The sequence below is a fragment of the Eucyclogobius newberryi genome, unplaced genomic scaffold (assembly GCF_026437365.1).
Source record: "Eucyclogobius newberryi isolate DKJ021-1_F unplaced genomic scaffold, fEucNew1.0.hap1 SCAF_4, whole genome shotgun sequence".
NCBI lineage: Eukaryota > Metazoa > Chordata > Actinopteri > Gobiiformes > Gobiidae > Eucyclogobius > Eucyclogobius newberryi.
The window spans coordinates 36,073,054-36,093,385 of NW_027316056.1; the positions used below are offsets into that span (position 1 = coordinate 36,073,054).

The 20,332-nt window shown below is 46.1% G+C and overlaps 1 protein-coding gene across 1 annotated transcript in view; it reads left to right on the forward strand.

The window, feature by feature from the left end:
- The window catches only part of cacna1hb (calcium channel, voltage-dependent, T type, alpha 1H subunit b), a 117,134-nt gene that overhangs the window by 62,599 nt on the left and 34,203 nt on the right, over positions 1–20,332 (forward strand). The window contains exons 12-23 of the mRNA XM_072462439.1: positions 859–1,044; positions 2,183–2,300; positions 2,717–2,872; positions 4,444–4,531; positions 5,343–5,530; positions 9,687–9,860; positions 11,275–11,394; positions 12,406–12,506; positions 14,028–14,151; positions 18,389–18,457; positions 19,844–20,028; positions 20,125–20,251. Of these exons, the coding sequence (XP_072318540.1) occupies positions 859–1,044; positions 2,183–2,300; positions 2,717–2,872; positions 4,444–4,531; positions 5,343–5,530; positions 9,687–9,860; positions 11,275–11,394; positions 12,406–12,506; positions 14,028–14,151; positions 18,389–18,457; positions 19,844–20,028; positions 20,125–20,251 (1,636 nt within the window). The remainder of the gene's footprint in view (positions 1–858; positions 1,045–2,182; positions 2,301–2,716; positions 2,873–4,443; positions 4,532–5,342; positions 5,531–9,686; positions 9,861–11,274; positions 11,395–12,405; positions 12,507–14,027; positions 14,152–18,388; positions 18,458–19,843; positions 20,029–20,124; positions 20,252–20,332) is intronic.

The window sequence follows — 20,332 nt, forward strand, 5'->3', positions numbered from 1 at the left end:
TATAATTTCACTGACATCACACTAGGAAATTACCCAGCAGACACTGGGCCAAAACTCATCCAATGTCCCAATTATTTTGAATTTGACAAATGAAAATATATGAGAGCGACTTTATTTAATTCATGAGCATCAAAAAGTTGTTTATTTTCTTTAATTTATGTATAAACTTTGACTTTGAACGAGTGTCCCTGGTGTGATGTCACTTCCTGTCATTTCCCACACAATTTTCAACGTTTTCTCCACAAACACCTGCTCGATTGGCGCTAAACTATAATTTATATGTACAACAGGTACAAACACACCAGATAATGTCACAATTAGACAATCGTAAAAGCCTGTCATAGGCACTTTAAAGCCTCGTTCATTTCTGTTAGCTCATTAGCGGCGCCTGCACTGGGAGAACCATCCTAAAAACCCTTGCTCGAGCTGTCTGCAGATAATATAAATCCCAAATATACAGAGCCACCTCAGCGTTACAACACGCCAACGTATTGTATCAGAACTTAACCGGATTCCTGAACGCTCCTGGCCTGGATTGGCTTTTTGCCGTGCGTCTCCTGCACAGCCGAGGTCTTTATTACTCCATTATGTAGTACTTCAAGCTAAATTATGCATCTGCGCTCGGAGGCTTCGCTTGTTTATTGTGCACTCCGACTACATTTATTGACTCTTGTAGCGATGGCGCGTTGCCCACTTTGGCTCGCCACGTGTCACGGGGATTCCGGCTCTCATCCGGCCCAGAGGCGTTCTGCGGGGAATTGGTGCACGTTTGTGTGGCGAAGGTTAAGCGGATATTGATTGAATTGGATGTGCGCGGGCGTCTGTTGCGTCTGTAACGCTGGTGTTGTGGCGTTGCAGCGTGTGGGAGATCGTGGGGGAGGCGGAGGGAGGCCTGTCGGTGCTGAGGACGTTCAGGCTGCTGAGAGTGCTGAAGCTGGTCCGCTTCCTGCCGGCGCTCCGGAGGCAGCTGGTGGTCCTCATGAAGACCATGGACAACGTGGCCACCTTCTGCATGCTGCTCATGCTCTTCATATTCATATTCAGGTTTGCAAACACGCTGTGCACATGCAACGACGGCTCTTGTAAATTCATTTTCTTGATTTAGTCTTAACTTAGCTCCGTTTTAGTCTTTACCCAACGAAGTCAGATTGGAATAGACCTCATTAGTTGTGTTTTCTTGCACTTTCAGTCTCCTACATTTCGTCTGTAATCTTTTCTAAATTAGTTTGCCAAGTGCGATATATCCCTTGTTAACACTGTCATAAACTGCTAAAATAATATAGTTGTATCTTCTGGGTACTTGCGCCTTTATATGATACAAATGTATTTAAAAAAATCAGTTCTGCAGCAAGTGTAGGGAAAGCTCAACACAAGCATTACATACTTTTAATTTGAGATATTTGTACATTTGCTGCAATGTGGCATTACCTGTCACATTCATGACAATTTTGCCATGTAAAAAAATCCCCAATATCATAATAATCCAAGCGTTGGTTTGAAGGACACATATTATGTTAAATTGACTTTTATCTATGTTCTAGCGTTGTTATCTCATCAAAAACATACCTGGAGTGGCATTTAGCTTCATTACGCTAGAATCCTGGTGAGAAAGTCCCCAAAGTCCTCCAAGCGTCATAACAACTGCAGCGACCTGAAGTGAGATGTCGGCTTGAAATGCGTTGAAAAATGTTTATCTTAAACTGTGTGTAATTCCCTCTGTAGCCAGTAGATGGCTCCAAAATGCAGTTAGTCCCGGGGGAAACGGTAGAACTCCAAATGCAATTTTGTTTGTTGTAAAAAAAGAAAAGAAAATGTTCTAAATCACAAGATGCCAAACTCAAGAACATCTTTTAAGGCTAATACCAATACAAATACTGCATGATATTTGTTCTTTAATAATGATGTTACTGTCCCATCCTAAAGGGTCATTTTTTAACTAGAGATGTATTTTTCTAAGACAAAGAAGTTGTCACATCATAGGAAACTGTGTGAAACTGGTGCACATTCAAACTTTTTTCACATCACACCACAAGACGCCTTTTAGATTACAGCATTTAACGTCTTTTTTATATTTAACACGGACGTAACACACTACAGATTCTTATTCAACCACTTCAAATACCCATGTGAGCGTCTCCATCTTCAATAATACTCTTTTTTTGTCCCGTTTCCTCTGCTCCAGCATCCTGGGCATGCATCTGTTCGGCTGTAAGTTCGGCCTGCGTCAGGAGACCGGCGACACGTTACCGGACAGGAAGAACTTCGACTCGCTCCTCTGGGCCACCGTGACCGTGTTCCAGGTCTTTACTCCACTCCCACATCTCCCCGTTGATAAATTGCTGCTCAAATTACCTGCCGAAATGAATTGCGACGGGAAGCGCGCGGCTGCCGATCCCGTCCCCCCCGCCGCCGCCGCCGTGGCACAGGTGATCGCCCGTTGTAATTCATTTGCGCCAATTTGGGAACGCTGGCGCTCGATTTCCCTCCGACATAACACAAAAGCCCTCCGGTGGGCGGGTAAGAGGCGTTTACGAGTGCGCCGAGAGCCGAGTAGTGCCACGCGTACGCCACGGGGGCCTCGTTTACCGCTGATGAACGCCATTACCGCGGCGCCAATTAGAGCAAAGAAGCCGCTACTGGTCGGCGACTTAGAGACCAGGTGACCGATGATGAGCGCGTCGTCTGTCGCGTCGCTCACGTCCCGATGTCTCTGCAGATCCTGACGCAAGAAGACTGGAACGCCGTGCTCTACAACGGCATGGCCTCCACCACGCCGCTGGCCGCGCTCTACTTCGTCGCCCTCATGACGTTCGGCAACTACGTCCTCTTCAATCTGCTGGTGGCCATTTTGGTGGAGGGATTCCAAGCGGAGGTGAGGACACGGCGCACGGAATGATCGCGGTGTCGATGTCGATTGTAGTCGCGGGTAAAGTTAGACGCTGTCATGGTTACGGTCGACCTACGGCGCGGCGATACATCAGAGATCGGAAACCAGAAAATGTGACAGACAGAAGCCGACGTTCCCGGCGCGTCGTTTGTGTTTCGCGCCACAAACGGAACGCTCTGCTCTTTGCAAAAAAACACAGGAGGAAATGTAGAGGAACAGGTGGATTTGAAGGATGAATGTTGTTAGTTTTGAGATCTTATTAGTTAAAATAGAGGACAACAGCAGGAGTGCCACGTGCATTTTGAGTTTAAAGAACGTCTATTTGGCTGTTCACCTCTGGTTTCGCACGAGCGTTGTTATATAGCGCGCATATGTTTGTTGTGCTCTGATATCAGCCCACGTTTGTTTCTATTTGACCCGTACATGACTGATTTTAAGGCTTTGACCGTCGTTGGAGCTGGTTCTGGTGTATTTAGTGACTTACAGGGGAAATAAGTCTGGATATTTACAGTGTTGTACTTGTATAAGCAGCAGCGGGTGCAGTTTCTTTTTTTTTTTTTGGTTTATCTGTTTATTATCTGTTTATTATCTGGTAACTGGTAAAGTACTTTTTGAAGTTTCTTGCGCAACACTTTCAATGAATTATGCATCAAACCTGAAATCGGTGGACACATTTGTGGAGTAAGACGATGTTCCAGATCCATGGTGTGAAGGACTTCTCAGGGCTAAGTATGTACTTTAATCATGTACTTTTACCTGAAGCCGTGTAATTAGCCCAAACCTGATCACTTCTACAGGTCCATATTAAAAACTGTTAGACACTTATTTTGTCTGCTTTCACTCCCAGACCGTTCTTCTTTCCTGCAGCACCGTTTTTCTGTCTTTTGTCTTGTTCCTGCTCGACTCCCTCGGCTCCAATCACCAGACTCGACTCTTTGTCTGCCGAGTTCTGTTCTGGGACTCAAGTGTTTCCAAAGCGCCACAACATCTTCACTTTGTTTCAAGCGCGCCACCAGTCGCACCTGCCCCGCCCCGCCCGTCCCCGCCCGCGCCACCCCGGGGGACGCTCGCCTTAACCTCTCCGATCCCGTGACAGAGAATCAGCCGCTATCGCGCCATCGGGAGACTTCCAGCGCTCTTCCCATTACGCTCCCTCGCTTCCTCTGTCGTTTGCTATCTCTCATCCCTTCGCTCACGCGCCGCCTCTCCGGGTCGGTGTTGTGTCGGATGCGGCCTGCCATTCACAGCTGGGGAGCTTTTGTTGTTTAGTTTTCATCTTCTATCGGCGGCATCAGAGAGCGCGCACGCATACAGTTACCCTTTGCCAAAGCCGTCTGCTGCCATTTTTCTGGCACGAGTTTTAATTAAATTCAGTAAAGCTTTATTGGCCTGAACTCGGGAGATCGCTGCCAAAGCCGCTATCATAACTCAACTAGGGAACTCGGGAGACCGCCGCCCGCCCCGCCCCTCCCTCCGCCGCCCGTCTGCCGCGAAACTCCCGTCCTCCTTTCGCTTCCGTCGCGAAATCCTTTTGAAATGTGACGTTTGTGTTCCAGGGCGACGCCAACCGGTCCGAGGCCGACGAAGACAGGCAGTCGCTGGGTTACGAGGACGAGGAGAAGCTGAGGGAGATGTACGCCGCAGGTACGAGCGCCGCGGGCAACGGGGAGCGGCTAAGGACACGCCACGGGCTTGAGAGCGATAGATATATATGACGATGACTGAAAACACGAAACGCACACACGAGCTTCATGTTCACGCGGCCGTACGAACTGGTCAGGGTCAGATCTCGGAGGCTAAAAACGATAATATACATGTACACGCTAACGCACACGCACTACACACACGCACTACACACACGTAAACGCACTACACACGCGCACTACACACACGCACTACACACACGAACTACACACACACGCACTACACACACACACTACACACACGCACTACACACGCACTACACACACACGCACTACACACGCACTACACACGCACTACACACACACGCACTACACACGCACTACACACACACGCACATGCACTACACACGCACTACACACACACGCACATGCACTACACACACACACTACACACGCACTACACACACGCACTACACACACACGCACATGCACTACACACGCACTACACACACGCACTACACACACGCGCACATGCACTACACACGCGCACATGCGCTACACACACGCACTACACACATGCACACGCACTACACACACGCACTACACACACGTAAACGCACTACACACACGTAAACGCACTACACACACGCACTACACACACGTAAACGCACTACACACGCGTAAACGCACTACACACACGCACTACACACACGTAAACGCACTACACACATGCACACGCACTAGACACGCGCACTACACACGTAAACACACTACGCACGTACACACACACAACCTGTATGTTTTGTGTGCAGAACTGAAGCTCCAGGCCATGATGCTCACCCCTAACGGACTCCTGAACCCGAAGGCCTCCATGCCGCACGTAGCCCCGCCTCCTCCTGTCATCACCCACACTGCGGCCACGCCCATCATGTACTCGAACCAATCCCGGCGGCCCAGCGGAGCGTCCACCGACTTCAGCGGCCTGGAGCAGAGGTCAATGGTGAGAACGGCGTGGAAACTTTGAAATGAAGTGAATAAAGGAGCCGGACAGAAGTCTAGAATACAAAAGGGAGATTATATCTCATAAGTCATTAGCATTTAGCAGCATTAGCATATTCTGAGCAGTTCCTTTCATCAGATGAAGAATGAAAGATCTGATCATACGCTCTCTTTATGATAAATGGGACTTTATGCAAAATGTATTTTTATGAGCTTTGGATGATGGGGGTCCAGCTCCTGATGATGGGGTCCGGCTCCTCATGATGGGGTCCAGCTCCTGATGATGGGGTCCGGCTCCTCATGATGGGGTCCAGCTCCTGATGATGGGGTCCGGCTCCTCATGATGGGGTCCAGCTCCTGATGATGGGGTCCGGCTCCTGATGATGGGGGTCCGGCTCCTGATGATGGGGTCCGGCTCCTGATGATGGGGGTCCGGCTCCTGATGATGGGATCCAGCTCCTGATGATGGGGTCCGGCTCCTCATGATGGGGTCCAGCTCCTGATGATGGGGTCCGGCTCCTGATGATGGGGTCCAGCTCCTGATGATGGGGTCCGGCTCCTCATGATGGGGTCCAGCTCCTGATGATGGGGTCCGGCTCCTCATGATGGGGTCCAGCTCCTGATGATGGGGTCCGGCTCCTGATGATGGGGGTCCGGCTCCTGATGATGGGGTCCGGCTCCTGATGATGGGGGTCCGGCTCCTGATGATGGGATCCAGCTCCTGATGATGGGATCCAGCTCCTGATGATGGGGGTCCAGCTCCTGATGATGGGGTCCGGCTCCTGATGATGGGGGTCCGGCTCCTGATGATGGGATCCAGCTCCTGATGATGGGATCCAGCTCCTGATGATGGGATCCAGCTCCTGATGATGGGGGTCCAGCTCCTGATGATGGGGACCAGCTCCTGATGATGGGGTCCAGCTCCTGATGATGGGGTCCGGCTCCTGATGATGGGGGTCCGGCTCCTGATGATGGGGTCCGGCTCCTGATGATGGGGGTCCGGCTCCTGATGATGGGATCCAGCTCCTGATGATGGGATCCAGCTCCTGATGATGGGGGTCCAGCTCCTGATGTTGGGGTCCGGCTCCTGATGATGGGGGTCCGGCTCCTGATGATGGGATCCAGCTCCTGATGATGGGATCCAGCTCCTGATGATGGGATCCAGCTCCTGATGATGGGGGTCCAGCTCCTGATGATGGGATCCAGCTCCTGATGATGGGGTCCGGCTCCTGATGATGGGGGTCCGGCTCCTGATGATGGGGTCCGGCTCCTGATGATGGGGGTCCGGCTCCTGATGATGGGGTCCGGCTCCTGATGATGGGGGTCCGGCTTCTGATGATGGGATCCAGCTCCTGATGATGGGATCCAGCTCCTGATGATGGGGGTCCAGCTCCTGATGATGGGGACCAGCTCCTGATGATGGGGGTCCAGCTCCTGATGATGGGGACCAGCTCCTGATGATGGGGACCAGCTCCTGATGATGGGGGTCCAGCTCCTGATGATGGGGACCAGCTCCTGATTATGGGGGTCCAGCTCCTGCTCTTGAGCTTCGTGGCTGCAGGATTTGGAGCATGTCTGGTTGGAGAAACAGAACTCCTCTGTGTGGAGAAGCTGTTGACTGTTGGCATGAGCATCTGTTGCCGTGCCGACACTGCATATTTACATAACTATGACATGGATCATGCCGACGAGGAGCAAGTGTGTGATGTGATGGTTTTGCCTAAATTTACACATTTTCCACATCATTTTCATGGAACTACGACTCAATTTCAGTCATAAAACATGGTCTCAGCTCATGTCATGTTTTAGAGCCGGTGCAGAGACGAGTAAATATTGTTCTATAACTAAATTAGTTGACAATTATTTAATTCATTTTTGTTGGAAGAATAGATGTTACTCTGCTCTTTGGATCATAGTCAGTGATAGTCAGAAGTGATAACACACATAAGGACGGTGGTGTAGCGCAGTATTCGAGTGAGCTTCGTAATAATTATAATTATTATAATAATTATTATAATTATAATAACTAAAGCACACTTTGTCACGAGGCCAGTTAGTATTCGAACTGACAAAAACATGCAAACACGGTTTCAACTAAATGAAGGAAAGATCTCCAGCTGTTGCATTTGTGTAACTCTCACATCTCGTATGCACTTTAATAAACATCAGTATTATTTCTCATTATTTTAAAGAATAGTCTGTGTACAATGTACACAGCTGGCTCGATATTGCCCTAATCTCCTGATGCGTTCCGTGGGCGATTCCTATCACCCGTTATTGTTGCCGTGTGTCACTGGGGCTTATGTCTGAGTGGATGGAGCAGATATCCGGATCACAGGCGGTGTCGGAGTCATTACACGCACAAACAGCAAGTCGACTGTGAACCGCGCTGAAATGAAATGTTTGCAGCTTGTCTTGAACACGCTGCTCTTTTTGTTTGTGAGAAATAACGCTGCTGTTGCTGAGTTGTTGTCTTCTTTTTCACCACATTAGCTTTCTTTTGATCTCCTGCTCGTGTTTGTGATGATTAACAGTGAAGGCTGCAGAGTGCGGGAGGGTGGCATCCACGGTACACTCTGCACATTGTTTATTGGGCGGAGAACATGTGTTTTTGACATCAAACAATGATATTTGACTGTTAAATCATGTTTGTTTGATTAGCTGAGACATGATATAGCGTAGGATTGATCATAGTGTTTAGCTCTGCATACGGCTGCTGTGTCCTGGAGCAAAATACTTGACCCTGCTTCTCTCCAGTGTTTGCTAAAGTAGTCATCACATCACAATCGCAAACTTAAATACATTGTATTTGGCATTTTTTGTGAATACAAAGCGGCACAATTATGAAGTGGAAGGAAAATGACACAATAATTTTTTTCAAGGAAAACACCAGACAAGTCATAGCGAGAAAGCAGCTTTAGATTATTTAAAAAAACATGTCCCAAGCTTTGAACCTCTCACAGAGCACGGTTCCATCCATCATCTGGAGACAGAAAGAGTCTGGCACAACTGAGACATGGCCGTCCACCAAAACTCACATCTGAACAAGCAGAGCTCTGATCAGAGATGAACCAAGAGGCTCATGGGAACTCTGGAGGAGCTGCAGAGATCCACAGCTCAGGAGGACAGGGACTCTGTCTAGGACAACTATCAGTCGTGCTCTACACAAATGTTCTTTATGAAGAGCGACAAGAAGAAGCCATTGTTGAAACAGTCATGAGAAGTCCTGAGTTTGTCAGATGACATGTGGAGGACACAGCAGACATGTGGAGGACACAGCAGACGTGTGGAGGACACAGCAGACGTGTGGAGGACACAGCAGAGGACACAGCAGACATGTGGAGGACACAGCAGACATGTGGAGGACACAGCAGACGTGTGGAGGACACAGCAGACGTGTGGAGGACACAGCAGAGGACACAGCAGACATGTGGAGGACACAGCAGACGTGTGGAGGACACAGCAGAGGACACAGCAGACATGTGGAGGACACAGCAGACATGTGGAGGACACAGCAGACGTGTGGAGGACACAGCAGAGGACACAGCAGACATGTGGAGGACACAGCAAACATGTGGAGGACACAGCAGACACTTGTAAGACACAGCAGACACGTGGAGGACACAGCAGACACGTGGAGGACACATGTGGAGGACACATTTGGAGGACACAGCAGACATGTGGAGGACAGTCTACAGTTCATATTCTACTTGCAGCTGTTTGTACAGAACTTTCACCCACAAAAAACTGAAGTAGGTTTTCAGATCCCTCACAAACCCTTTGGCACATTGTTGTGTTTGTCCCGTCTAATCACGATCAGTACAAGTGTGTTCCGAGAGGCCAGGCTGTATCCATGGAAACCAGGTTCATCTTAAACAGTGAGAAACAGCAGAGATTCAAATGATCAACATTTATCTATTTATGAATATGAGAAGCCAAACTAAATGTGCGCTCTGGCATGTTTAAAGGCTGAAAACAATACAAATAATGCCTCATATTTGTCCTTTAAGGTTTAGAGAAGAAGACGATTACAATCAAATATGTCTCTGATAATAACACGGCTAAAAGCTTGGACAAGTGTCTTTATTGAGTTCACATTCAATAGAATCCAGATCCGGTCTCATCCATCTTTCTCCTTTGTGGTCCGTTGTGGTCAGTCTCCTTGGGACAGTGGTCCGGAGAGCCGTCGCTCCAGCTGGACCAGCATGAGCAGAGGGCCCAGTCTGCACCGCAGGAGTCAGTCTGGAGAGATGGAGTCTCTGCTGTCGGACACACACAGCTCCAGCCCGAGCAGCCAGGAGCACTCCCTGGACCAGCCCGAATACCTGCAGGTGGGACCGTCGCTATGACTTCAGTCTCAAGGGGCCGACGTTTGTTTGTAGTAGTGTCGGAAAATACTTGGGCTGTGCCAAAATATCTAAATATCGATATATTGTCACACCTGTCCCTCCCGAGGTCACACCTGTCCCGAGGTCACACCTGTCCCTCCGGAGGTAACACCTGTCCCTCCCGAGATCACACCTGTCCCTCCCGAGGTCACACCTGTCCCTCCCGAGGTCACACCTGTCCCTCCGGAGGTAACACCTGTCCCTCCCGAGATCACACCTGTCCCTCCCGAGATCACACCTGTCCCTCCCGAGGTCACACCTGTCCCTCCCGAGGTCACACCTGTCCCTCCGGAGGTAACACCTGTCCCTCCCGAGATCACACCTGTCCCTCCCGAGGTCACAGCTTTCCTCTCGAGGTCACAGCTGTCCCTCCCGAGGTCACACCTGTTCCGTCCGAGGTCACACCTGTCCCGCCCGAGGTCACACATATCTCGAGGTCACACCTGTCCCGAAGTCACACCTGTCCCGAGGTCACACATGTCCCGCCCGAGGTCACACATATCTCGAGGTCACACATATCTCGAGGTCACACCTGTCCCGAGGTCACACCTGTCCCGCCCGAGGTCACACCTGTCCCGCCCGAGGTCACACCTGTCCCGCCCGAGGTCACACCTGTCCCGAGGTCACACCTGTCCCGCCCGAGGTCACACCTGTCCCGCCCGAGGTCACACCTGTCCCGAAGTCACACCTGTCCCGAGGTCACACATGTCCCGCCCGAGGTCACACATATCTCGAGGTCACACATATCTCGAGGTCACACCTGTCCCGAGGTCACACCTGTCCCGCCCGAGGTCACACCTGTCCCGCCCGAGGTCACACCTGTCCCGCCCGAGGTCACACCTGTCCCGCCCGAGGTCACACCTGTCCCGAGGTCACACCTGTCCCGCCCGAGGTCACACCTGTCCCGAGGTCACACCTGTCCCGAGGTCACACCTGTCCCGCCCGAGGTCACACCTGTCCTGTCTGAAACCAAAGCAGTTGTTCGCTGTTAGTCGTTGACTGGTCGGTCAAGGATTATTTTTATCATACATTGTGACTTTTTAAATACATGATCAACCAAATAAAGGTTGAACGAAGATGTCAGAAGAATTCTAGTCAAAGAATATTTACAAATTAAGCTTATTATTGAGGATGATCAGAAATTGTATATCCTTTATTGACATCTTGATGATTGATAGTCCAGATAATAATTATCGCTACAGCGCGAGCAAGACCCCCGACAGAATGTTCTTTCCACTGGACGTTTCACAGCTTCAATCACTGCAGTTCTTGTGAAAGTGCAGAATATCTACTTTTCCTTTCCTTTGATGTGATTTATGTAATGTCTGTTCTTCCTCTCGACTGATTGGCTGTCCAGGTGCCCTCGCTTCATCCTCCGGACTGTAACGGCACGACCTTTCACCTCCCGGACCACTACTACGACGACACTGCCCCCACGCTGCCCTACAGCGACCAGGAGGAGGAGGAGTTCGAGGAGGTGGGCTTTGTTTACAGCCTTGTCTTTTATTTTACACGGAAAATTACCATCATCAAGACGTTTTTAGTGTTCTGCTTCAGCTGTAAAGAGCTGACGCGCTTAAAAGTTCAAAAAGCGCCGCTCATTATTTCCCAAAGCATTCGTTCTAACCCTTTTCCACTTATGTAACTCCAAATTACATTATTATCAAGCTTGTTTGGATGTTTTTCTGCAAACAAAGTTGTGCAGAAGACGGAAGAAGCCTTTTGAACGCGCGTTCCACGTGACCCAGATCACAATAATTAAAATACTGTCATTGAATATGGAGTTTAGCCCGAAGTACTCATGAGATAAAAGACGAGTCAAACACTTTATCTTTAAAGTTTATATTTTGGGAAATTACGTACGTGAAAAATATGTACATTTAAGAGTTTGAGGGCAACAAAAGAAAAATATACTCAATAAAACATGTTGTTGAAGGAAATGTACCTTTTTATTAATGGATTTGGATTAATTGCATCGTCTAAAACAAAAAATACTTAAAATATGACAAAATCCCATTATTTTATCTTATTTTACCTGGCCTTATTTTTAAACTATAAAATATTTGTGCATTAAATCAATAATCGTGACTATTCAGGTCACAATATCATCATAAAAAACACAAAATACTAATAAATCAATAATAAAAAATAAATTAAGGCTTTTTAGCTCCATCTCTCGTCAAAAAAACAGACCTAAAATGTGAAAAAGTGCTAAAGTGTTTTTTACCGGCTGTTTTTGTCATATTTTTCGTCAAAAACTTGCGGAACAGTCACACGTTAGACCCTGGAAACTAAAGAAGATTAAAGATTTCGCCATTGTTTGATCGACAAACGGGAATAATCGTTAAATCAAGTGTTTTTTTTCTCACAATAACCTCTGTAAAAACACATAAACATGACGTTGTGACACGTTAAATGGCATGAACAATCGTTAAATTGCGTGTTTTTTATGACCATCTCCAGTCAACATGTGGGTTTTTGCCTCCAGAGTTTCGGCGTGAAGCTGAAGAAGATGGTGGAGCCGTACAAGCCCCAGTGGTGCCGCGACCACGAGGACTGGTCCCTGTATCTGTTCGCTCCGCACAACGAGTAAGTCACGCGCGCCGACCCGCCTCCGTCACCGTAGCGACCGAGACCCGCTGCCAGAGGATTCACCGAGGATTTGCCGCAAACGCCAAACTGTTCTTTTTTTTGTGTGTGTTGGCGCGCCTGAACTTTTTAATCAAGGAAAGAGCAGCGAAGGAAAGATATATTTTTACTAAATGATTAAATTGGCGATAGACATTTTTACTGTGTTTTTCACTGAAGAGCTCGAGAGTGATTAGGTTACTTTTTTCATTCACTCTCATTCTGTTCACTTCATCACAAACATTTACAGTTTGGTGCTGTTTTTATGAGCAAAAATCTATTTCTACCACCCATAAAGTCGAGGGAACACTTCTCTCTAAGATGATGAGATGTTTTAATTGTTTCTACGCTACAGTGAAGAAAGTATGTGAAGAACCTGCGATTTTGCACGTTCTCCCACTTCATGGAGGTCTGAAATGTTCATCGAGAGAGACAGAATCTAAAAAAAACATCCGGAAATCACACTGCACTTGTTAGTCTGCCTTTAAAAAGTCCACCTCAGCTCCTCTTATTCATCAGATTCTGTCTGTCACAGTGGAAATGCACCGACAATGAACATTTCAGAGGAGAACTAAGGAATTGAACCCAGAACGTGCTCCTGCGTGTATTTAAAGTCCATACACCAGAGCTGAATCACTAACAGTACGATTCATCTGCCGCGTCATGTTGATTACAAAGCTAAATCGTTTTTTAATGTATCGCTCACTGTGTTGCTAATAAAAGCATTCAAAGTGGAAGTAAAAGACAAATGGCTGAACCGTTTCGTACCTAAGAAGTCCAAACTGATTTTAGAACGTCTTTTGTCTTAACAAAAACAAAGCCATGTCCCATTTAAAGCTTGGAGTGCCTGATTTTCTGATCACGAAAAGAATAATAATGTGTTTAAACTGTTGCCGCAGCTTTAAAGTGACGTATGACAGGTTTTTACGATTTTCAAATGTTAACTTTATTTGGTGTATTTAAACCTGTTGTACATATAAATTATAGTTTTACATCAATCGAGCAGGTATTTGAGGAAAAAATCGTTGAAAAATCTGTTTAAAATGACAGGAAGTGACATCACACCAGGGACACTCATTCCAGTCAAAGTTTATGCAGAATTTACTCAAAGAAACAACTTTTTTGACTCTCTAAACATTAATCCAACAAAATGAAGTCGCTCTCATATATTTTTATTTTTCTAATAAAAAAATATTGTGACATTAGATGAGTTTTGGCCCAGTGTCTGCTGGGTAATTTCCTAGTGTGATGTCATCAATTACAAACAGGAAGTTAAATTACAAACCTAAAAAAATGTGCTATTCTATGATAAATTTGTGTAATTTTTTTGCAAAAATAATAAACATTTTTAGCTTAACTGCATTTTAGTTCGGCCTGTAGGGTGCGCTTTTACAGCTTGTACCTGCTTTTTCTGGGGCTTTTTCTGAGGCTCTTTCGCTGCGTTGGCTGTTCTTCATTTTAAGGCGTGTCTGTTTCCTTCAGGTTCCGACAGTGGTGTCAGAGGGTCATCACGCACAAGCTCTTCGATCACGTCGTCCTCCTCTTCATCTTCCTCAACTGCATCACCATCGCACTGGAGCGCCCGGACATCCAGGCCCACAGCATAGTACGCCACACGCTCCCACACTAGCGCGCCGTTTACCCGCGGACATCCAGGCCCACAGCATAGTACGCCACACGCTCCCACACTAGCGCGCCGTTTACCCGCGGACATCCAGGCCCACAGCATAGTACGCCACACGCTCCCACACTAGCGCGCCGTTTACCCGCGGACATCCAGGCCCACAGCATAGTACGCCACACGCTCCCACACTAGCGCGCCGTTTACCCGCGGACATCCAGGCCCACAGCATAGTACGCCACATGCTCCCACACTAGCGCGCCGTTTACCCGCGGACATCCAGGCCCACAGCATAGTACGCCACACGCTCCCACACTAGCGCGCCGTTTACCCGCGGACATCCAGGCCCACAGCATAGTACGCCACACGCTCCCACACTAGCGCGCCGTTTACCCGCGGACATCCAGGCCCACAGCATAGTACGCCACACGCTCCCACACTAGCACGCCGTTTGCCCCGCACCGTTTACCCGCGGACATCCAGGCCCACAGTATAGTACGGCACACCCTCCACACTAGCAATGGAAGAGACAAGATGAGATGTGACGGTTATCTTTAGAAGACCGGGTGCTGTTTAGGCCTGGGAATACGCCCGCGATACGATGATATCACGATTTTGCGATACATGCGATAATCGATATATCGCTTGTGATATTCTACGATATATATCACTATTTCTTAAAGGACACATTGTAACAACGTTTTTCTTTGTTAAACCACGACCTGCACAAACTCTCAATGAAACACACCCATTTTAATCATCAAAACGATCAAAATGTTAGTGCGGTCACAGGAATTTATACAAAAAATGACTCATGGCGATATATCGATACAGCAGCCCACGATATCGATACTGTATCTCCAAATTTTGTATCAGGATATATCAATATTTTGATATTTTGGCACAGCCTTAGTACTGTTAGTATAAAACCTATAACCTATATTTTACCTATTAAACATAAACCATTATTTATTATTTGCTGTACAAAGTTAGGCCTCTAAAGTGTTACGTTATAAAAACTTATAATTACTGAATCCTTTGGGGAGTTACTTGGAAGACAACTGCAGTATAATTTTAGTAGATAAATTGATTCATTGATTGATTGAGTTGCCTTTGAGTCTCAATCGAAGGTCCCAGTGCAGTTTAACGGGAGGATTCGTTTGGCCGAGTCAGGGCTGTTTGAGGAGAGTAACACCCCTCAGGATTGAAATACATTCCCATCTCCAGCAGCTTCTTGTTTATTGTCTTGAATATTAATATCGTTAATCAAAACAATGAAAATATAATGCAAAATACATTTACACCGTCCAATTGTTTACCTTACCTTATGATAAGAAATCCGGCATTGTTAATTTACGGTGCACTATGTACCTTTTTCTGGCGTCAGTCGTCTCCGAGATGGCCCCGCTTCACCCAGAATGTTCCGCAGTACGGCAACTCGTCTGGTCTCTATGGAAACGGGCAGGTCGATATTACTGTTACTGGTGAGATCGGTGGTGAGACGCGCAAGTATCTCCTGTGCCCGTAACGGAATAAATGCCGCACTGTGAAACATTCCGGGCAGGCGGGGACCGGACCGCAGCGTTATCAGTGTGAATCCCAAATCTGCTGCGTGTCCTTCCTTCTCTCATCTCCATGTCACACTGGAGCTGTCCTGTCTACTAAAGTCTTTTTTTTTTTTAATCTACTTATCAATTAACCGTGATCCTGCTTAAATGTGTGAGTACTTATTGTTACATGCCACTTTACACATTGTCCTCACAAACTCGTTCAAACCGGTCCGTGTCACGGCAGAACAGGTGCGGCCCCCAGCTGTCTGCACCGAGCCCACTTTACAGTCATCGCCAACGCTGCGGGCCAATCAGAAGTGGCCCTGGAGTGATTGGGCCTGAGGAGGCGCTGAGGGTCCTCGGAGCGCTAACAGCTGGCATCGATGCTAGCCACTTGTAATCAGGGCGCTAATGCTAATGCCCGCTCCGAACAGGCCCATCGACTTAATCGTGTTGCACAAATACAAACGGGCCATTAAGACGGGACGAAATCAGGAAGAGGACGTTTTATTATCTTAGACTGACACAGCACTCAACACAAGGAAACCAAACATAAATACAGCGGATTATGTGAGATGTCAGAATGCATTATACGGCCTCGACGACAACGACAACAAGAACAACAACAACACCAAGAATAACAACAACACCAAGAATAACAACAACACCAAGATCACTAACAACAACACCAATAACAACATCAACACCAAGACCACCAACAACAACACCAATAACAACAACACCAAGAATAACAACAACACCAAGATCACCAACAACAACACCAATAACAACATCAACACCAAGACCACCACCAACAACACCAATAACAACACCAATAACAACACCAATAACAACACCAATAACAACAACACCAAGAACAACAACACCAAGAATAGCAACAACACCAATAACAACAACAACATCAAGAACAACACCAAGACCAAGAACAACAACACCAATAACAACAACACCAATAACAACAACAACATCAAGAACAACACCAACAACAACAGCAACAACAAAAATAGTTGTTTGACATGTAATCTATTAAAACAACTGATTTATAGAAAATATAAATCCGTTTTAAAATTTATGTTATTTTTTTTTCATTTTTAGAAAATATTATTATTATTAAAATTATTATTATCACATATTTTTCTTTACATAGGTCAGTTTTTTAATGTACATTTTTATTGCTGTATGTTTAAAAAAAAACAATAAAATATATGACTAAAAGTAATGAAAATAATGTTAAAGTGAATATAATAATATGCAATGGGCTTAAACAAGGATTAACACCCTTTAAATGCAGATTCGTAGGCCTTTTAAACAATGTATCTCGCTCTAAAATAAACACTGGACCAAGGGCAAGCCCAGAATGCAATACAATTCACACCTTAAAGGACACATATTCTGCATAATTCGTATTGCTCTTGCTCTTGAAACATGCTCTTGAACACCTTTGCTTTAGCACCTCACGTTTAAAACTTTAAATAATGCGCTGTAGCTACTGAACGCTCGCATTATTTATACGTTCGAGGCAAAACTCTCCATCTACTGGCAGCAGAGGGAATTACAGTGAAGCAAGCAAACAAAAGCTGGGCACACGCAGAGTTGTAATTGTACGAGACACAATGATGACACAGTGATGATTTATAGACCACGGGATCTCTAACTGTGACGTCATGGGGGGGTATTTTTTTGAAGCTCAGCGGTGGAGGACTTACTGAACAGGACTCATCAAACTCCTGGTGTGTTTTTGATTCGGAAACAATACTAGTATAAGTCGCACCAGCCTAAAAATGCATAATAGAGAAGAAATAAATATATATTAGTCGCACTGGAGTATGAAATGCAGTTGCAAGTGTGAAAATAACAAACAGTATCACATATAAGTCGCTCCCATGTATAAGTATAAAAGTATAAATATAAGTCGCACCCCGGCCAAAACAATGAAAAAAGGTGCGACGTATAGTCCAGAAAGTGCGGTAATTTTGGCTCTAAACTGGACTCATCAAACTCCAGGTGTGTTTTTGATTCGGGAACAATATTAGAACTTGATTAAAAGCTCAAACAAGTCCACTTTGCGTCACAATAAGTGTCCTTTAAAGTCTCCATTGTTTCACTCATAAACTTAAACATTCAGTAAAAAGAAACAGAGTCACGACATCAAACATTACATTACATCACTACTTTATATTAACGGGAAGAACGCAAACATGTGAAATACTCCATAGCAGTTCTTCTCATGCATTCTTAAAGGTATTTCTTCACAGACTCGTTCGTGTTCTTAAGAGAATCCTTCAAAACGGCTCCATAGGGAGGACGCCACGCTTAACGACGCCCCAATTACGTCCAGGATTATGGATGGCACACATTTCATCCGCTGAACCTCCTTTTCTCGCTCTTATTCCTGCGAGACATTTTTCGTTGTCGATTACGTCTTCCCCGAAATCGCAGTCGCGCGCTGAAACACTGACTGCAGATGTAACTAGGTGATGTAATAGCGGTTTTGGGGGGTTCATTAGTTAGAAATCCCCCCCCCCGTTTCACGCTTTGATTGTGTTTTCCGCTACGATTGCGCCGCCTCGTTACGGATCAAGTCGCCGTTAAGAGCGTGTGTGGGCGTGTGAGGGCGGAGCCGGCACTCATGTTTTCCCTCTCTCTCTCAGGAGCGGATCTTTCTGAGCGTGTCCAATTACGTCTTCACTGTCATCTTCGTGGGAGAAATGTTGATTAAAGTGAGTGTGAAGACGTGTGCGCGGCTCCGACTGAAACATCACGCGTTTGATTGTGTTTAGTGATGTCACAGTGTCATCTTTCAGTGTTTTGATTATATTGAGGAGAAAACGTCCCGATTTAACGATTATTCTTTATTATTACTGAGACTTTGTGACCAAAAAACAGTGTAATCTTTCATTTTCTTTCTGACATGTGACCGGCTTTACCGAACTGAACTTTCTGACGGACAAAATAAAGGTACATTTGACAAACAATTGGACGATAGATGGAACTAAAAAGACCTTATTTTGCCTCTAAAATTTTCACATTTTGGTTTTTACAATTTGTGATTCAAGTTTGTGACCGGCTTTACCGAACTGAACTTTCTGACAGACAGAATAAAGTTAAATGTGACAAAAACAGCCAGATGAAAAAAATAGATGGATAGACTGAACAAAAATACATAATTTTGCTTTTGAAATTGTCACAATTATTATTTTGAGTTTCTTACGATTACTGTATTGATTAGCCAAATGATCGTGAAATCCCTAGTAATTTTACGAAATTGACCAAGTTTTACCAAACTGAATTTTCTGACGGACAAAATAAAGTGAAATTTGACAAAAATTGGACGATAGACGGAACTAAAAATACCAAATTTTTCCTCTAAAATTGTCACTATTATTATGTTTTGGTTCTTACAATTTTGTGGTTCAAGTTTGTGACCGGCTTTACCGAACTGAACTTTCTGACGTACAAAATAAAGGTAAATTTGACAAAAATTGGACGATAGATGGAACTAAAAAGACTTAATTTTGCTTCTAAATTGTCCCGATTATTATTTTGTGGTTCTTACGATTATTGATGAACCAAATGATCATGACATCCCTGGTGACTTTACCGAACTGAACTTTCTGAAAGACTAAATAAAGTTAAATTTTACAAAAACAGCCGGATAAATAAAAGTCATTCACATTTTAGGTCAGTTTTTTGGATGATAGATTGAACAAAAACACTTAATTTTGCCTCTAAAATTGTCACATTTTGGTTTTACAATTTGTGGTTCAAGTTTGTGACCGGCTTTACCGAACTGAACTTTCTGACATACAAAATAAAGTAAAATTTGACAAAAATTGGACGATAGATGGGACTAAAAAGACTTAATTTTGCTTCTAAATCGTCCCGATTATTATTTCCTGGTTCTTACAATTATTGATTAACTTAATGATCGTGACATCCCTGGTGACTTTACCGAACTGAACTTTTTGACGGTTTTGGTTCTCACGACGATATCGTGACCTGAACAATCCCGATTACCGATTGACCCGATCACCATGATGCGTTACCCAGTCGACTCTGAACGATTTCGCTCGCATTCACGCTCTCCGTCTGGCTCCGCCCGTCAGGTGGTGGCGCTGGGCCTGTACTTCGGCACCGGCGTGTACCTCCAGAGCTCGTGGAACGTTCTGGACGGCCTCCTGGTGTTCGTCTCCATGGTGGACATCCTGGTGTCGGTGGCGTCGGCGGGGGGCAACCGCATCCTGGGCATCCTGCGGGTCCTGCGCTTGCTCCGGACGCTCAGACCCTTGAGGTGGGCGTCGCCTACATTCGTCGTACATTTGTCGTACATTTTGTGACGTTCCCGACTCATCCCAGCGCTTTTTCCCCTCCGCCCGTCGCGCTTTAGGGTGATAAGCCGCGCCCCCGGCCTCAAACTGGTGGTGGAGACCCTCATCACGTCGCTCAGGCCCATAGGGAACATCGTGCTCATCTGCTGTGCGTTCTTCATCGTGTTCGGCATACTCGGAGTTCAGGTAATTGCACGTTTTCTACATTCAGACCCGATTACGTTTCCTGCTCAAAAGGACAAATGGGGCGGCGCTCCGAGGGGCTTC